We start from the raw sequence: 20,670 nt of genomic DNA, 5'->3' as shown, positions 1-20,670 counted from the left end.
AAAAATGTTTTTTAGTTACTACACACTTTTTTCCCTCCTCTTTTTTGAATGCTTCTTCCTCCACTTCCACAGTCTCAGTCTAACAAAAGTTGCACTAAAAAGGAAGGAGGGAATCAGACAGGTCATTGCCTGTCTTGACGTCCCCAGTAGTTTCCTCAGTACAGGACTGGAAATTGCTGTCTGTCAACCCAATTATATCTCAAGGATCTACACAGGGCATCTGTACTGCGCAGTGTACCTCGCTGCAGCAATCCCTGACCGAGTCGATGTGCTTGGCTCGGTGCAGTACCACACAGAGGTATTAGCCTGGCCCCGGGAACAGTACAGTGTGTTAACATGTTGCTGTATTTGCGCTAAACGGCCCAATTCCTGCATGACTTATCAGTCCGAATGCAGTGGCGCTCTGATGCGGTTCTACTGCTGTCAGTTGCGGGGTGGGCTTCTTCAGCTTTTGTCTGGCAATTTTAATGCCGTGCTGTACGGAAACAGCATAGAAATACCTGCTGACCTCAGAGGAACATGTATCCCAAGTACCTGCTCGCCAATTTGAGTAACAGGTTCTAGCTCAGTGTTCAAGCCAGCAGTGTCTATATTCCCTGATGGTCAGTCTGGGACTGCCTTTCATAGCACTGTTTAGTCTACTCTGGTACCAGCTGATATAGAAGTAAGCTCATAAAACCATGTGCCCAGCTGGTTTATGACCGTGCTTGACCTAGGGTTGTGTGATAATACTGCAGCCAGTCACCCACAATGCTCCAGATCTTCCTCTGCAAATTCTTCCGTTCTCTGGCTGCACTGATGTCATTTATGTGGCTTGCAGTTGCCTCTGGAACTTCTTCTTTCATCAACAGCTCCGTCAACTTTGGCCTTAAAAAATAACAATGGAAAAACAAATTAAAGGAGCTAATGATTCCATTTGGTGTTTAATGGTGCCGACACTGACATAACACTATCAAATGCCTGAAAGATACAAATAGCTGCAAGTATTTGTACAAAGTACAAGTTATTGATAGAACAAGGTATAATTCAAAAAGAAACTTTTTTAGCCAGCTCAGCCATCACTGGAGAACAATTGCAATAGTGAATCCTGCTTTCTTCTAACCTGGACAAAGGAGACTACAAATACTGAAAAGCAGAGTAAATAGTCTTACTATCTGTCTGCTTGGCTGGGCCCATGAAAACTCTAGTGACCAAAGAAGATAGCACTTTGCACTACGCAAAAAAAAAAAAAGCACATGAACCATATATGACAGCTAGATTTTTCACTGAATCTAGAACCAATTAAATCTTTGCATTCCAAACAAATGCTCTACCTTTAGTTTGTTCTGAACATACAGTAATGATGTGATATATGTAATAACATTTTACAAACAGTAAGTCATATATCAGTGCATGTTTGAAAGAGCCCCTGACAACTATGGAAAATGAAAATTAACAACAAAGGCCCCTCTGAAAAATATAAATGTAACCTCAAGTTAATATAAAATTAATTCCACACAGAATATATACTTCATATCTTAAATGAAATGCTTTTAGAATGAAAATAAACATTTTTAATATTGCACCCCTTGAGATTCTTTTTTTTCCCAGAAGGTAGCTATGGCAGGACTGCTGTGGTTTTATTTTTGTTTCCCTAATTCTTTAAATTTGAGTAGATACCAGGTAACCCACTATTCTCCAGAGCTGTAGGATTCTCTCCAGTTAAGACTGAAGTATATTTTTCATTCTATGCAGTTCTTGTCTTGTTAATTTCTTGCATAAATCAAAATCAGTCTGATACCTGCCTCTTCACTTGCAATCTGTCACTTTACCCACTGAAGGTTAATGTAACTATTTTTTATTTCTTTTTAACAAAAGCTTAGTTTGCATGCCAGCATTCTGTATTCTCTAAAAATGCTGCAGATTCTACCATGCCACAGTGTAACTATTAATTTAAATTTACCTGAAAATATTCCTCCTTCTCTTTCAGATTTGCCCCTGTGAATTATATATTACCTAGACCTTTCAGAAGAAATGAATGTAAAGTCTCTGTAGCTAAACATATTGGAGGGCTAGGGAGACAAGAATCAGAAGAAAATTCTCAGAATGAAGTCTCGTCTCCTCTAAATAGCAGGTCCTTCCAATAGTTTGTCCAAATTATCTCAGCTTTGAAGAAAATAATTTTCTGCTGGTAGAAAATACAAATGCAAGGCAACTACTAAGTGACAGGTAGTGTCAATATGTCTGGTTTTAATGATCTCTGATTACGCTGCTTGCTCAGGCTAAAGGTGTAGCCAGCAGCAGGGTATGGATTATGTTGTCTACTGGCCAGCTCCTCATAACGAAGACCATGTCTAGGGCAAGAGAGTTCTCGGGGTGAAGAACCTTCATAGGGAGCGCGGACTGATGTGAAACTGGATGCTAAATGGGACTCCAAAAAGAATGATGTTAGGCTTAGAATCTACCACTTGAAGAAAGACAAATACCCGGTATGCTCAACTGCATTTAAAGAGAGTATTCATCATTTCTGCTATGATGATTCACAGTTTTCATTGCACGGCATTTAAATATTTGTTGTTTTATGAGGTTTTACTGTGTACTGTCTTTAATTATTTGAATTGCTGACAACTCTAAGAAAATAGAGCTATTTTAATTGCTATAAAAGGAGTTTATTTGATTTTTGGAAGAGAAAAAGATTGAGAGAGATATTCTTGTTGATTATAAGTAAGAAGCACTGTTTGAAATTCAGAGGAAAGATAATTTTCATTAATAAGAAACAAAGGGCGAAGTACAAAGACAAATGCTTTACTGTAAAGTTTAGACCATTTTTGGTGTGGTCAGTTAATCTATAATTAAATAACATGTAGAAGTATTTAAAATGCCACTAACTACAGCTGATATTTCTCATGTAAGCAAATGCCACCTTCTCATATGCATTTTCAAAAAAGTCTGACCTTTCAAAATAATTGGTTCTTTTGGACCAGTAGTGTTTAAAATGACAGATCTGCTTGGAGGAGGGAGGACAGTAAGATTGCAGAATATCATATACATTTGGTGTGTGTTGCTGGGGTACCTCTTAATGAGTTGGTGTGGAGTCTTAGAGGGTACAGACCCATAATCAACTAAAATAACTCAATAAAAGCTTCTGGTCCTACCTTCTTCATAGGTTTTTACTGACACACCCTCATGCCAGTAGAATAAGTGAAGACACAGGTTCTCTCTGACTCAGAACTTAGCTGTTCGCCATATATTTCCTATAATTTTTTGCAGGTGGAATTTTCCATGTCAGCTATTTAAAGTCAAATCCTCTTAAAGCCAAACTCTCCACCTCAGTGCTGTGTCAAGGAAAGCTTTATGTGTAAAGAAGTAGGTCTGAACAGAGATTTGGATAAAATCTAAACACCTACTTAAGGGTGTGAATGAGCCAAAAGGCTTATTCCTGTTAGACCAATCCTCCCTGTTCCCTTGTTGTCCCTCAGAGCAGTGGCCCTTCCAATTCCACCAGTGAAAGACACCCAGGAAATTCCTCATGGTGCTTCATCTTCCCTAATTCTGCTTTAAGAGAGGCTTAGATTCTCCATTTTTTTGCACAGGAAGAAGAAATGAGAGAAGAAATTCTCTAATTTTTTTGAACATTTTTTTGTTCTGTTGGCATTTCAGATGGCAGTCTTACAGGGTCTCTATTATAGTAGCTCTATTATTGGTACGGCCCAGCCATTTCCAGAATTAGAAGGAATAAGGTATTGTTTCTCATCCCACTGTTACAAATCGTTACAGCTTATTAGGGAGGTATTAAGAGCACCTCAATCTTCTTTTATCAAAGAACTGTTTAAAAAATCTAGGGTTTAGCTTATGAAACATAGATTGATTTTTTGTTTCCAAACAAATAAAAAATAGATTTTGAATACGTTAATTCACTACTTTTATCTTCCCTCATTTAGAATGTTTCCTTGCCCATGTAAGCAGAAAGGTGTGCAAATGAGAAGCTGGGAGTTTTTTTGCTAATGATGGTGATGTTAGTTGCGGCAATTTCACAGAATGTGTTCTAATATCTAAGCCTAGGAGCTACACATTGTGAAACTCTTAAAAAATAAAAAATGACATTTAATAACTCTGAAAATTTAATTTCTCAGATGTTCGGGAGTTAATCTAAATTTCTCTTAAAATCAATGAGACGTATACATGCCTTTTATAGGCCTGCAATGCGTGCTTTTACTTTTCTTAGGTTAAATGCTTTCATATATAACAGGAAGGAGGAAATAACCTCTGAACAAACAGAATTTTATTTTTGTTTTACTTGGATCATAGATTTCTTCGGCTTTTCCAACAACTGTTTTGTAACTATCTTTTGCCTGACCTCCAGATCACACCAAAAAAAACATTTTACCAACAGTGTATTTCAATCCAATATAAGACAGCATTTGCTATGAAGATGTAGAGGTTTGGCTGGATGATTAACCTAGCTAGACAGGCAGCTCACTGCATGGAAATGAAACCCAAAAAGATTTAGACCAGGATTTCTTGGGGCTTCATTAGGTGTAGGCTTGCCACCTACACTTAATAAATTATACCTACATCAGAATGGGCTGTCAATGCACTTAGTGTTCTATCTCATAGACTAGAGAATTCTAGATAAATTACAGGTAATATTTAACCATCCTTTCTGAGCAAAAAAGAAGATTAATCTGTGTTCTAGCTGCACCTATAAGCATTGGAAGTAGGGTGGTAGGGACTTAATCACCAAAAGTTGTGAATAGGTGTTAAGAGACTGCACCGGTGAGACCCACCATCGCTGCAGCAGATGTGTTGTCTGCCCATGGCTATGGCAGGAAACTCACGCCATCAGCACAGTGAATGATCTATACATTGTTAAGGCAGGAAGGTAACACCACTGCCACAGAAAAGATTTAAAGTTAGGAAGATAACACCACTTCCACCACAGAGATTTATCTATACATTGTTAAAGGAGAAAACTGATTGACGCCATGGAGCAACAGAGGAGGCTGATCCTGCAAAACTTAACCAAACCCCTGTGCATGTGCCCAGGCTTGGAGTCAGGGGGGTCAAGGTGCCTGGAGGCCCTTGAGGAATGTGGGGCTGGTACACCATTGCCAGGTGGAAGGTGCGGTTAAGCAGAACAGCTTGTAACAACTCTATAAAAAAATGGAACCAACTAACATCAGAGGGAACGTTCCCCCACCAGACTTGGAAACAAATCGGACTGTCGGGATGCCACAGCTCCAGGGTGGTAGCTATTGCTTTGAACTCTTTCTTTTTCTTTTTTCTTCTTTCTTTCCTTCCTTCCTCTCTCTTTATCTCTTGCTCTCTCTCCCTTTGCATTCGCAAATTTATCGTTGGGCAAATAAAGTTCCTTGGCTCTTGACTCCGTTTTGAGTCTTAATTCTGTTCCTGAGAATACAAACAGAACCATGCTCTGGTCTCAGACCAGCATGCAACAACAGGGAATACATCAAATCATTAAGGAAATCAGCCAGGAAAAAAAGGCAGCAAAAGGAACCTGAGTACATAGGAATAACTGTCCTTTTGGGCCAGACCTGTAGTAGGTGGACATTGGCATAAATCCACTGGAGTTTACACTTAAACTCTGTAAGTTCTTCCTTGATCACTGTGTGACTGCACTTAGCACACTTAAAAAGAAATAAACTTGCAAAGTGTGTTTTATGGGAAAGCTCATCAATTCCAGAGTTCACAGAGCAAATAATATATTTAAAGGGCCTTCATAAAATGCATTACTGTAGCAGTTACAACATACCAATTCTAACTGTGGGAGAGCCGCACCCTGCAGCGGTAACAAAGACAAGCACACACTTTCATGTTGCTACTTGTAGATCAAACTAATTGCAAAGCACCCTCCAGTCATCATTGGGATGTATTCACTAACCTGAAAGAGAAAAAAAGGAGATTGGAGATTTACAAATTCCAACAAATTTTCATATTTATCTTTGGATGGAAGAGGCAGACTGAAGTCTCAGAGGGTGTCCAAGACAGTTGGTCATAGGTGAGGGAACCATCAGTTACTCTAGGCCTAAGTCTACAAACAAGTGCTGTCACTGTCATTTGAAACCTGCAAAGTTAGCTTGTGGTGTAAGAGCTGTGGCCAGAGACAGCTCCCAGCCCTTTATGTGGATGACCCCTGCCCAAAGCAAATGTGCGTGTTTTGGAAGGTGATGCTGTACAGCAGGAAGACCTGAGAAACTCTCCAACTCTCAAACCACGTAAGGGAAGTTTGTGTACTTCTGCAGCAGAGGCTGTGGAGTCAGACACGGACCGATTCGGGAAGGTCTAGTCCTTGCTTGCCCTTTAATTACTGTTGCTGGTGACAGAGAGCAGGATTTGGTCAATGTTTAGTCACCAGTAAAGAATTAGTATTTTGACACATACAAAGTACTTTCTTAAAATCACAGTCACTGAAGCCTTTAGCATTGTCTGTGCACACAGACCATGAAGAATGCCCTGGTGACACCAAGCAGGGGACTCAGAATCACTCCCATTTAATCCAAAAGCCAGTTTGCACCAGCCTTTACCAGCCTCTGACACTCTTACCCATTCAAATATTATGTTGCAAAAACTAACAGCTTTACTAAACTCATTACCATTTCCATATGGCTCTTGAAGAACGTCAGATGAATTTGATACACCATATAATTCACATTCTATAATCTGTAACATTCTATAATCTGTATTTGATGACCCAAACTGTTTCAATAATTATCTGATTTAATTTTTACAGACTTTGTAAAAACCAAAACTGCAGATACCTCATGGTATTTTGCAAGTCTCAAAGTCTTGCAGATTTTAAAGAACAAACAAAAGTCGGTTTACAGGAAAAAAATCCAACTCCAAATAAGAATATCCGCCTGCATGAAACAGCCATGGCAGCTGTTAAGAATTTTATTGCCATTTGTTTGAAGTTATTCCTTCATGTTAGCTGCCAGCCTAGTAGTATGAGCCAAGTAAAGAAAATGTGTTATGGGTTTGGCTACCTGTCATTCAGTCAGGGTTTTATGTATGCCTTGTAAAAAACACTAAGCATGATGTCAGTAGCTCTGTATTAGGTAGCAAGGAATAAAAAAATCACCTGACCCAACCCTTGAAAATAATGGATGTGTTTACAAACTCTGTGCCTGAAGGCACGCTTACCGACTTCGGTCACAAATGTTTTACCTTTGTTTCTGGTATTTTTGCAGCATTCTAGGCCCAGCTCTGGTAACTACAAAGCAGGAGGAAACTTTTCATGGACGTCAGTGGAAATTGGATCAGGCCTGAAGTAAGGCAAACAACTGCCTACTACTGAACATGCCCAAAAGAAAAATGAGGAATTGCTTGTTCATATTCCCAAGCTCAGAAAAGATGCTTCCAAGATGCTTGCAGCAGGGAGGATGGGCCTCTGCTTTATTGAGATCATGAGTTACAGCACTGCCAGGCAATTTGCTTTTCTTTCTTCTTGCTAAGATGCCACACGAGTAAAACAGAGGTAAAGGTACTCACTCATGTAGAGGCTGCTGAGAAAGCCATTCTTTGTAAAGAATGTGTTAAAGGAGAAGAAATGTAGGTACCATGTTCCTTGCAATTAAGACACCTCAGAGAGGCCAGAAAATGTGCAATTTAAAAAAATAAGAAAAGGTAAGAACATCAGTAAGAAAAGCAAAGCAATAAGTATTACCTGTGTTATAGCTGGCTGGGCAAGCTTGCTATCCCAAGGCCATTTCCATTCTCTGACCATTTCTTCATTAGTCACCAGACCTCCTTCCTGACTAAACATGACTGTTACGGTGTTGCTGTAATCAAGTAGAAATATGAAACCTGTTTTTCCTGGTGTATCTCAGTAAAGCCTAAGCAATCCAAGAAGCTCTCTTTGATCTAGGAGTCTTTAATTCAAAAGCCACTTTGCATATCCGCTCCCTCATCAAGCTTTTCTCATGCTACAGGCCTGTGAGGCTGGTATCCCTGTGATACAGACAAAAGAGTCAAGTTAAATTCTTGTTTTAATAATACAAATTAAAAAGGAACTGATGTCAAAAGGTGTGATTTTAATGCCATTTCCACTTACTAGGACATTCCTAGGAGTTCTAAAACACTTGAAATTCTAGTGTAAATTTAAAGGAAGAAACAAAGTAAAACAGCACATAGGTGCCATTCATGTATAAGCCTTCAGCTGACAGTTGCAGCAACATTTTTTATGTCTCTATCCTTAATATTTGTTAAGAATAACAGTATTCTGATACTTCTTTTATCTACCCATATGTAAAAAAACACCTGGTGACCTGCAGAAAGACATAAATTTTGAAACACATGGAAGAAGTCCTCAAATCATCAAAAAAGGGTTCTTAAGTGTATTCTGTGTATCAATGGTCTTCCCTGGACACAGGGGATTGGAAAATTGTGGGACTTACTGTTTGAAGCACCAGAGATAGTCCTAAGTTTGCTGATTTTTCCTCACAATTCAACTGAATACAGCAACTGAATTTTTAAGAAAAGCTATGTTTTCTTGAGTTGCCACTGTGTTTTGAAAAATACATACATATTAACAAGGACAAAGTAAGAAGCACCAGGAATCCTGAGATTTGATGCTTGCACTTTATATCTTCTGTGTATTTTTGCTTGCTTTTCCATAATGTAAGTTTGGCCAGTGTAAGTGAATTTGCTTGATTTGATTTTTTAAATCACAATTGAGAATTGTTTAACATGGTTTTGTGTTGGGAGAAGGGTTCGCCGGAGTCAAGAAATTACTCAATATGAGTTATGCATCTTGCTCAACTTTATTAGTTTCTAACACTACTTATATAGACTCGATACACATGCATACTCCCAAAGCAAAAATATAATTGGTTATTAGCCTCTGAGCACGCGCTGTTCTCACACCCCTAATTATCATGACTAAAATAAGCATTCTATCCATGTAGCTAATTGTGTTGCTGTGCTTCAGCCTTGCGGTTTGCTACTCCCTATTTTCCCATACCGGTCCCTATCTCTCTTGGCCCTGCACCTGCTTTCCCAGCAGCTGTAGCTTGTTACAGCCACGGCCTGTTAGCACAACATAGTTACTTGGTCTCAGGATTCAAGAATAGCTCAAGGCTACCTTCTTGGTAACTTCAGCACAGCAGCTTCAGCACAATTCTAATTACAGGCCTATTCTAATACCAGGCCTGGATTGTGCAGATCTTTAGAGATTCTATGGCCATGCTTCTGCAGCCATTCTTCTACAGTTTCGGTTTTTATATTTTGGACTCCTAGACTTTTTTTATATATATAAATAAGGGCCAGCTCCTTCCACTAGCTATGAGGACATTAAACTCCTCCTGAAGTCTTTCTATATGAGCTGAATAATCCTTCTCTTCACAGCTCCAGTAAAACATATCCCTCCAGTCCCAAGATCTTAGTCAGGATGGTAAACCAATGAACTTGGCTTCTTTAAAAATGAAGGCAGTTGCAAATTAATGTGTCCCTCATTTTTCGCTACTGTTCCTCTCTGCAGAGCATGATGCCAGATGCCTTGAGTACTCCAAAGTCACTAAAGGAGCATAAAAGAGAAAAACTGAGGAAAAGACTGTGCTGTAAGTAGGAATCAATGACAACCTTTATTCATATCATGTAAAGGTGCAAAAAACTACACAGAGAGATACAAACAGAGAGTAACATTACCCAGAAGAGAACTGTTCAATTTACATGGCCTGGTGGGTCTGAAACTTCAGAGGAAATCACCTGTGTGCTTGCTTTCCACAAGTGGCGATCTGCTCTTTACAACTGCATTTGAGATTGAGATTTGACACAAGGATATTGAGAATATCGCTGTTCATCCTGCAGCTTTTATTAGGTAGCATTTTAATGACAGACCTATCTATGCCCCTTTAGGCAGGAGACCAACCCACGAAGGGAAGAAAACTGTATAGAAGGATAAGTATCCAAAACAAATCCTAAAAAGAACGTGTAAGACTAAACCTCAGAGAATAAATGTAACCCAGTGAAAGGAATATAATCAAGTTGAAAATGTAAAACCATGAGTAATACCTTTTGAAGGATTTTTCTTAAAACAAGCATGTAAGATCTAGTGAAGACAATTATAGTCTAATTTTTATGCTTATTAGAAACAGATTGTGGAAAAAGGAGCTGGAAGGGACTTAGAGAAGTCACTCAGACACATTTAGAGGGAAGGGCCAAACAGGTTTGCAAATATTTGCTGGTGGACAGTCACTAAGATCTCAGCATTTTGTTGCGTGTAAATTATTCCAGATTAGGTCAGTAGCTCCACTTTCCCCATGAAGTTATGCCAATTATTTTTAATACAGAAAATCATAATGATGATTGAACAATACATAGAACAAATAACATTTGATCAGCTCTTTTTATGACCTGTATAATGCACTGCATTGTGAGGCAGCAAGAAGTGGCAGGGGTGCAGGGAGGAAGAGGGTTTCTGCATTTTGTCTGTGTGTAATATCCATCTGCACCTCATCTCACGCATTCAAGGCAGCCAGAAGGCTGGATCCCCAAATGTGTGCTGTCTCCTTTGTGTGTGTAAATTTTCTAGTAAGCCAAAGTGCATCCTGTCCTTACAGCATGGGTTTCACAAATGGGAAATTCAATTGTCAAAGCAATTTCTGTCTAGCTTAGCAATTTAGATAACATAGTGCTTTTGTGCTGCTTGAAAAAATGGTGGCACTTTACTGCTAGATGGGACCTGTAGAGGGTAAAGTACCTTCACTTCCAGCTTTCTTCACCTCCAGCTGACCTGCAAAGAAGATGGAAGTGGTGTTTTTCATCTTCCCACACTGTAGATGTCAGTCTCCTCCAATGCCAAACTCTCCATGGACTACCAGTCTATCTGAGCAGAAGCCTGGTCACTAAAGACTGTGCCTGGCTTCACTTTCTTGAGTGAAGAGGGTAGATGCAAAAAAACCAATCAAAACAAACCCAATCCATTGTTAGACACCCAACTAGGCTATGACTCTAAGCTGCAGAAAAAATATGGTATCACACAACATATAATCTTTCTCATGCCCATTATGGTTTTGAACATTGTTCACATCCTTGTATAGCTTCATGCTTTCTGCTCTAATTTGCAGCTCCAAGCACATGCTCATAGTGCATCCACCTACCTGCTAAGAAGACAGATGCTGCCACATCCAAAAGGGGTGAAAGTTCCAACTATAGAATGATGTGGAGAAAGGCTAAATATGTTGGTATAGAAACCCCCACTCTGGAGATTGCAGCAGCTTTGGCAAACATCAAGATACTCAGAAGGACAGCTAAAACTAGTCAAGGAGTTTACTTGTTATCATTCTCCAGTTTTATGGCTTCTGTTACATGACCCTGCAGAGAACAAGGGGGCTAACTCGCTCTATCAGCTCTATATCCTGGGTATTGGGTCCAAGTGTATAAGCACAAGTGAAGTTACTAACCCAGTCATCTCCTTCCCTGAACAAGTGGGTTGGGAGGGACGGAGGATGAGCAAGGCTCTCAGTACAAAATCCACCCACTTGACTAAGCTAACATGTCTGGTACAGGCCAAAAGTGATCTTCACAGAAGCAACACGTGAATCAGAAATACGTTTATGAAGCACAGTATCTTTGGTGGTTTTCCCTGTGACAGGGCAGGCTGCTCCTTACCCAGTTTGATGACTATGATTGATAAAAGTTATCTTTGTTCAACACAAGGTTATACTCTAAATGGATTGCAGTGTGACACCATTAACTTGTAGCTGCATTCTTCATTCTGGAAAATTTCTTTCTGAGGCATGTCCACCCACCTGACACATATTGGGCTTTGTTGCTATAATCTGACTACCTCGCTATAGCTCTGGTACTATATAAATACATCCTGATAAGAAATGAACATTTTCACATAGCAGAGTCTTGGAAGCTGTTCAGCTACACATTAAGTCTGAGTCTTCCCCCCGTAAAAGTCCTCCCACCACCTCTCACACTCTTGCTAGAATTCACACGTGCTGTGTAAACAGAAAGGATATTAAATGAAGATGAGCCATCATTCAGTCCATAGTGCAGTTTTCTCTGTGTTGTGCCTGCTTTCTTGATCACTGGGATCTGAGCTTTGCTATATGTCAGCTCTGCTGTGACAATCATGCCAGTCTGAACCTTCCATGTCTCAGAGAAAGTTTCTTCTCTGTGATCACCATAATGCTGGAGAATAATTGGTTTGTCAAACTCCACTTCTTTCAGCTTAGGTGTTTGCTCTTCTCTTTTACATGTGGGAGGAAAAAAATTACACCTCTGCTTTTGCTAAGCAGAATCCTCAGACAAGACTTTGATTAATTTAGAATGAAGTGTGACCTAAGCAGAAAACATACTTTGATTTGAGTTTCTCAGCTGAGAGAGAAATGATTAAGGTTACTAATGTATCTAGGAATTCAGGCAGCCTCACAAACATCAGCAAATAGCCCCATCACCTGTTGAATTTGTTACAGACCTTTGAGCACTTTGTCACCGGACTCTGCCCTTGAGTTGCAGCAGAGTGCGGAGGTTCCGACTTCTTACTAATCAGCATGGCCAGCGTGAGTCACAGTGAAAATTTCAAAAAGGCAGCTTCTGGTGAATATCTTCAGAATTTGAGTCAGACAGTTGGAAAATCCAACCTAGAGAAACAGAACGAGAGATTATAATTAGACGCATAAATCAAGACAGATGTTAATGTCAGTCCTATTCTACAACACCTGTCAATAGAAAGTATGGTTCATTGCTATGAATACAAAGTGCTGAAGCTTTGGGAACTGCCTTCTTATAGAGCTAAAACTGATTCTTTGCCTTGAAGAGCACAATAAAAGAATGAGGGAATGTGCATTGTATGCACCTTCAACTGAAAAACAAAATAACGTCTAGGAAGAAGATGGGTGTCCGGAAAAATGGGTTATTCAGATCAGTCCTGGGTTAGACCTTCACATGAACTACCTCAACTTCCCACATCAGTCACAGTCACTGTTTGTGTACAGCCCAGGATTGCTGCTGAAAAAGGATGCAGGTAATGCAGACTCTCTATTCTCAGAAGCAATCTGGAGAAGTAGTTGGAAAATTAAGCCATGCATCGATTTGAGCACCAGGGACACAGAGTTATTTTAGTGTGCATTTCTTCAAGACATTCTGTAAGACACCACTGTAAGAAAGAAAGGAAGGAAGGAAGAAAGAAAGAAAGAAAGGAAGAAAGAAAGGAAGAAAGAAAGGAAGAATGTGAGAGAAAGAAAGAAAGAAAAAGAAGAAGGAATGAATAAAAAAGAAAGAAAGAGAGAAAGCAGGAAAGAAAGAATGTGGTAGAAAGAAAGAGAGAAAGAAAGAAAGAAAGAGAGAAAGATGGAAAAAAGAAATAATGAGTGAAAGAGAGAAAGAAAGAAAGAAAGGAAGGAAAAAAGGAATAAGAAAGAAAGAGAAAGGGAAAGAATGTGAAAGAAAGAATGTGAGAGAAAGAAAGAAAGAAAGAGAAAGAAAAGACAGCATGTGAGAGAAAGAAAGAAAGAAAGGAAGGAATAAAAAAGAAAGATAGAATGATAGAAAGAAAGAAAGAGAGAAAGAAAGAATGTGAGAGAAAGATAGAAAGAATGTATAGAAAGATAGAAAGAAAGGAAGAAAGAATGTGAGGGCAAGAAAGAGAAAGAAAGCAAGAAAGGAAGGAATAAAAAAGAAAGAAAGAATGGAGCCCAGCAAAACAATGAAGATGCCAAGTAGCATAGTCAGAGTGATGGCTCCTTTCATGCTGGTTCTTTGACGGACAGAGTTGTACCCAGGCAAAACAGCTATTTTCTTCACATGAGTACAAGCCAGGAGGAACATATGGATGTTTAGTGAGACCATGAGGAACAGCATGGTAAAAAACATTGTGATGAGACAAATGATCACGTAAGTTGATTCATAATAAAGAATGAAGATAATGTCACAGCCCGTACAAAAGGTCCAGATGCATGCAATAATAAGCCCTGATCTTTTCACTGTCATGATGTTGTGATAACGTAGGGCATAGAAGGTAGTGATATACCTGTCTACTGCTATAGCCAGCAAACTGCACATGGAAGCCAGCACAGATATGCAGATCATTGAATCAAAGACATTGTCTATTTGACGGACAAAGGTATCTTTCATAATTATGTGTCTATTGTTTATTAAGTATATCGTTACGGTCTCCCAAGCATTGGACACACTAACCAGCATGTCAGCCACTGCTAAACTGCAAACGAAAAAATACATGGGTGAATGCAAGTTCTTGTTCTTAACTATTGCACATATAACTAAGATATTTTCAAGGAGGCTTACAATGCCCAGAGTTAGGAACACCTCAGCTGCAATGACCACTTGCTCACAAGGCAATGACTAGCTCTTGACAGTAGACACAGTAAAGTTGCTACCAGAGGCACTCAGGTTTGGTTCAGAAACATACAGTTGAGAGGACGTGTTCATCATTTATGGAAGCAAACACGTTCTGTTCTTTCTGAGGGACTTGCCAAGGAGTGTGATAAATGCATTTTCCAAAAGGCAAAAGACCCTGCCAAAAAAAATATAGCATGACGAGAACAGGCAGAAGTTGACAAAACAAATATCACCCATTTCTATTTAAATTGGCTTGTACACATCCCACCTCTTCCACACCATATTCCTCTACTGATTCTAAATTAACCTCTGATAGAGATTTGTTAATTTGTGTTTTAATTTCCAAGTAAGGATGGATAGCAAGAGACTCATGCACTCTTCATTCATAGTTTTGTTTATTCTATTTGGTCCTGCAGAAGTGAGCACAATGTCCTGGAAATTCTGCTGAAAACCAAACAACAGTTTTCGAAGTCTCAATTCTCAGACCCCAGAAATGCAGGAAAATATAGTATTAGGTTCAGCAGAAACTGCTCACTCAAATACAACATACCTAAGTTTAAATTATTGCCACAATTAAGAATTGAACATTTTCAGCAAAAAGAATTAAATGCTTTCCTGGCCTTTGTCCTTCTTAAGTTCATAGGAATGGTGTTATAAACAGTTTACCTGTACAATACTAACATGCTTACATAAAAGCATAGTATTAAACACCTAACGAAGACAAATCCATACATTTCAGGGTACACTAAGGTTACGAATTAAGAATTGGTATCGGTAGAATTCTGTAATAAAAAAAAGTTCTCTATTCCAGATCATATTTTATTCAGTGCATTTTTGGTAATGACAATATTCAAGCCAAACTTGTAAGTCATCAGATTCTTAAGAAGGGGAACACTTAAAGATGTCAGTTGCAAATAAAATTCAAAGCATATCAAGATAATTCTCAGTTTTTAAAATTAACCTTTTATTTGTAATCAAGAATTAACTGTACCTATCTACCAGAGCTGCTCCTTCAGCTGTTCTTGCTCTTCATCGCCTGCAACCTTTCCTCCACAGAGCCCCCTCCTCACCTGACATCTGGGGCTTGGGATTCCTTGGTGGAAAGAGGTGACAAAAACAGAGAAAAAGGAATGAGTAAATCCATAGAGTCAAGGCTGACCATGTATAAATTACTTACTGTGCAAATGCTTTTTTATAGACTCCAAGCAATAATCATTTCAGTACTCAAACTGTAGCTCCTCCTCCCCTTCTTTGCCCAGCTGAACTTCTCTTTTCACAGATTTTGTTAGCAGAGGCTTGGGGTTTTACCACCATCTAGTGGTCTTCTTTTGTCTTTCTAACGGAACAGTGTTTCTGATCTAAAATTCATTATGAGCTTTTTATAATATTAAGCACTAGGCATGCTTCTTTCCAAACACATTTCTTTTTTGTCTTCTCTGCTGTTGCTAATAATCACTGACAATAAGTTCATATTGCAATAGTACTCCAAAAGAGATAAAAACAAAAGACTGTTATTGAAATGGGAGGCTTATTACTGTTATAAGCATTTGTCTTATATTCACAGTTATAATTTTGCAAGAACAACACTGTTACAAAATGCAGGGGACATACTGTCAAGCTTGTCTCACCACTAAAAGATCTAACTCAGGTAGTTTGTGTGAAAAAATAGAACAAATAAATGGTTGTGTTCCAGTCCCCTTGCTAGAATAGACATTTCAATATAGACGTGGAAGGAGTACACAGTGCATCGTGCGGGGAGCCAGAGCTTCCCAACACGGGTGTGAATTCCCCCAGGTTTCACAGGGTCTAAGAGCTGATAAACTCCAAGCTCAGTACTGCAATGGCTGAAGTCCCTCCGTGGGTCTAGCAGTCAGGCAGCTGATGCTCATTCTGGGCCTTACCTGAAAGGCAGCAAAATCAGTGTGAGCCTTTCCTTTACCAAACGGGCTCTGCTTCTGTGCACAGACTAAGGAACACAAAACACACACCTTCCTGACACTGCCAAATGCCCCTTATGTTATCCACTAGCCAACCAGTCAAATATCATGCAGGATTTGCAGTTAACTTGAGATGAAAAGTCTCTGCTTCTCCAAATCGCCACCTTTCTGCAGATTAAGGGGTTGGGTTTTTTTCATAGTATATAACAGCATCTATGCAAGTGTCTATGCTAGACAAAGAAACTCCCTTATATTACAAAGCTTGCAGAAAAAATACCTGCCTGAAAACTGGAGTAGTGATACAGATGTAGTTTGTTTATGTTAGAGAATGAAATAATAATTAAAAAAAACCACCTTCCTCCCAAAAAAAGATTTTTATCATTATATTTCTGCAGCAAACAGCCATAAGCATTATAGTTTGACAAGCAAGTAACTGAAGGGACACCCACTTAGCAGTGGGTGGAGGCATGCAGGTGGGTTGTAAGGATAAGTAAAGGGGTTTGGATTCTCTTGGGAAAAATCCAAGAGTGGCTTCATCTTCCAGTTGGAGGACTCCTGACTGAATAGGCTGGTCTTTCAGATGTTCATCATCTTGGTGCTCCTCTCTTTTGTTTGTTCAGTTAAATGAATTATCGCTACAAAGAGGTTGGTGCCTGCTGTTTTCCAAGGCCACAAAGATCACGTCTGGACTGCCAGTGTGGGCAAAGAGTACTTCATTCATTGCAAAGCCTGCATTGGTATTTTCTTTCCACAGATGAAAAGTGGAAGAGGTTGGACAGGGGGACTTGAGGTGCAGGTATACAGTTCTCCCTGCCACGTAGGAGCAAGCATAGCTCAGTCATATACCAAGAAGCCTGGGTGTGGAGCCCTTGGGAGTGCTCCTGAGGTCCATGGTCATCCCAGATGGGATGCTGAAATGCATCTTTAGGAAAAGGTGTTTTGTTTGGTACTTCATGTAACACCTTATCTGGTGTAAGGAAAATGCTAACAGCTAACTATTGAACTCACCAAGAGTTTGCATTGGGCTCTAGCAAAAAAGATCAAAAGTGCCCCAGAAAGACAACAGTGAACATAAGAAAGAAGTAAAACAGGATTGCAGGAGAGAAAGAGATGTCAGGGCCTGTTGCGGTCCCACGCCATTGTGGTGACGGAGAGCAGAAAGCCGCTCCAGCTGCATACCCGCCTCACAGGCTGCAGCAGCCGCCAGAGTGGGAGCTGTGACAGCACTGCTGGTGCATAAGACAGCACCGCATAAAAATATCCTGGACATAAAAGAAAATACCTGGTCAAAGAAATACCCATTACTCCCTCAAATGAAGAAGAGATGGAGAACCCCAGAGGAAAAATAGTTATATCAGCAGGCTGTGAGAAAGAAACTGTTTATGTTTTTTACACTAACAATGAAGCTGAGGAATTACTTTCTGTGCAAGACCTTGAAAATCTGCTTCAAATAATACAGGAACCAGCACTGTATGAATGGGAATACATTAATGCATCAGTAGATTAAATTATATGAAGTTGATTAATTAAGTTGACCACGAGCCAGCAACGTGCCCTTGTGGCCAAGGAGACCAATGGGATCCTGGAGTGCATTGGGAGAAGCATGGCCAGCAGGTTGAGGGAGGTTGTCCTCCCCCTCTGCTCTGCCCTGGTGAGGCTGCACCGGGAGTGCTGTGTCCAGTGCTGGGCTCCCCAGTTCAAGAGAGACAGGGAACTACTGGAGAGGTTCCAGTGGAGGGCTACCAAGATGATTAGGGCACTGGGTCATCTCCTTTATGAAGAAAGGCTGAGGGACCTGGGCCTTTTAAGCCTGGAGAAGACTGAGAGGGGATCTTATTAATGTCTACAAATATCTTGAGGGCAAGTGTCAAGAGGATGGGGCCAGACTCTCCAGTAGTACCAAGCAAGAGGACAAGGAGCAATGGGCACAAATTGAAACACAGGAAGTTCCTTCTGAATATGAGGAAGAACTTCTCTGAGAGTGACAGAGCACTGGTACAGGCTTCCCAGAGAGTTTGTGAAGTCTCCTTCTCTGGAGACATTCAAAACCTGCCTGGACATGACTCTGTGCAACCTGCTGTAGGTGAACCTGCTTTAGCAGGGGGCTGGCCTAGATGATCTCCAGTGGTCCCTTCCAACCCTGACATTCTGTGATTCTGTGACAAAAAAACTGAAGATCAAAATATTTTTTTTTTTTATAACTTAGGTGCACACTACTCTAAATTAGCATTTTCATGAGACATGAGCTACCATTATTTCTAAGGAGAGGCAATGTCTCAGTTTGATATCTGAAAAAGACTGCTTGCATCTGCAGTTATGACTCAGTGAGTACGTCAATAAATAAGCTTTTATTTAAAAAGGGGAGTTATGACTTCATCATAAATATTAAAAAATTATTTGAAAGATACCAGTGTGGGGACTCTGTGCAGCCTTCCAACCCCTACCAAGACTGCACACAGGCACTGAGATCTGCTGTCTACACTCACTGTAGCACACCCTAAGGCACATATCTGTGTACATGCCTAATGCTTCTTATCACAGAAATACAAGGAACCAGAAGCCCTGGTACAGACAATGGCTTGTTTTGTTCATATGAATCTTGTCGCTTAAAAGCAATTTAAAAAATGAGCTCCATAGGCGGCAATAAACTGACTTATTTTTATATTTCACAGCATGCATCTATTTATGCAAACTGAAAAGCGTTTACTTTGTCCCAGTCTGAGTGCACAAAACAGCAGTCTGTGCTTCTCAAGGTTACTTTCAGCAGTAACAGAGATGAAATTTGCTTCTTTTCAGAAACACTCATTGCATCCTTTGAAAATCTGTCCTCCAAAGGACATAGATGTTATGACACTAGCTGATGCAAACCCATACATTTGGATTATGGCTGACAGGCTGTAATCAAACTAGTGTTTGGTAAAAGAAAAGAAAAAGAAATCTCTGAGGAATGTGGAAAGAAGTCCATAGTGAACAGTGTTAAATGTGAAATCTTTGGCTGCTTTTGTCACTTGAAGTTTTGATTTAGCTACTTCACCTAGGTTTTAAGTACAATCTCAGAGTAGGAGTGGTTTCAGAATTAAAGAAGTCCTTTATCCTGCTCATGCTAAGGAAGACACTTCTTGGTGACAGCTGTCATTCCCACAGTAAATGCTGTGGGTGATGATGGCTGAGAATGTACAAGTGTCCTCTGTCCTTAGCAATTGCTGAGGGGGAATATCTTTCCTGCTAGAGTTCATAACACATACTTGCTCTCATGCAAGAAATATTTTCTTTGTTTACATCCAGCCTTTAGGCCCAATATTAAACCTCTGGTCATAAAAATTGTCCCATTGACTTCAGTGGATTTTTAGAGCTCAGTAAGGACTATGAGTTTGGCCCTAAGCTAGGAAAAAGAGTATTAAAATCGTCATAAACACATAAATAATTGCATCAGTCCCAAAAATACAAACAGAAAAAAACATAACTTCCCTCTGTTCAATTCTTCTTGGGACTGATACAGGCCACTTACTCCCTAGTCGTCCTTCCTCCCCCTTTGCGGGATTAAACTGCAGTGGTCTGAGGCAGCTCCCTCTACCCCATTCTATGCCATTCCTTGACACTTACATAGTGCTTGAAAAGAAAACACAAAAGAAAACGTAACATACCCTGAAAAAAGTCTTTTCCTGAAGATCATAGCTCCTTTTGCTGGGAAAATAGTGCAATGGGAACTGCCTCCTTGGAAGAAAAAGAGAATGTGAGTCTCTGTGCCATTTTTCCGGCAAGTGTTTCAAGTCCTGCTGCTTAGTTCCTACATGTTTTGGATGGCATTCAGCCTTTCCCTTAACTCTCCAGCCACCGCCTACCTTTGTCTGGGACACTGGTTACGAAAAAGGAATAGCCACTGTGAGAAAACAAAAAAGTCCAGTATCTTTCTCCAGCTAAAAATTCACACAACTCTTCTGGCCTATGGCCTGTCTGATGCTGTCTTCTCATCACACTGCCTAGAGCATGAAATTGGAAAACACAGCATTCATTAATATCGGAACAGCTGACTGGCAATAACAGAAGAAGGACAAAAAACATCTGAGCTGGTAAGGGTATGCTACAAGATGTGACTCTTTCTGCTTCTGAGAGATTGGATCCTTTTAAAAGCAGCCAAGTGAGGAACACAGAATCCGGTTGTCAGTCTGTTCATGTTAATGTTTGCTTTGTTAATGCAGTCCGTCCAGCTTCTTACTCACACTTTGCAATTTTTTTCATACAGTGTTCCCATTTCTGCACGTTGGTTATTAAACTATTATCCTGCTGGCTATCTTCTATACTATATAATAGTGCTAATTCTTGGGCTGGAAGCAGTGTAACCTGGAAGGTGCTTAACTTCGCTCTGTTCAACAAGCCCTCTTCTCTGCCAGCCTAATGAACACAGCTTATGGAGTGCTCCTGGGTC

General features: G+C 39.9%; 1 protein-coding gene across 1 annotated transcript; it reads right to left on the bottom strand.

Moving 5' to 3' along the window:
* Window positions 1-695: 695 nt before the first annotated feature.
* Window positions 696-18,068, bottom strand: LOC130149792 (melanocortin receptor 5-like). The gene is given in 8 exon segments (XM_056339822.1): window positions 696-867; window positions 5,823-5,881; window positions 7,664-7,778; window positions 12,493-12,590; window positions 13,527-13,649; window positions 13,651-14,167; window positions 14,254-14,482; window positions 15,299-18,068. Coding segments are annotated over 6 exon segments (1,068 nt in total). The 5' UTR covers window positions 14,152-14,167; window positions 14,254-14,482; window positions 15,299-18,068.
* Window positions 18,069-20,670: the final 2,602 nt, after the last annotated feature.

Source organism: Falco biarmicus, chromosome 5 (assembly GCF_023638135.1).
Source record: "Falco biarmicus isolate bFalBia1 chromosome 5, bFalBia1.pri, whole genome shotgun sequence".
In the NCBI taxonomy this organism is placed as follows: domain Eukaryota; kingdom Metazoa; phylum Chordata; class Aves; order Falconiformes; family Falconidae; genus Falco; species Falco biarmicus.
The sequence above is the reverse complement of the archived record's forward strand: the minus strand, read 5'-3'. Positions and strand labels throughout refer to the sequence as shown.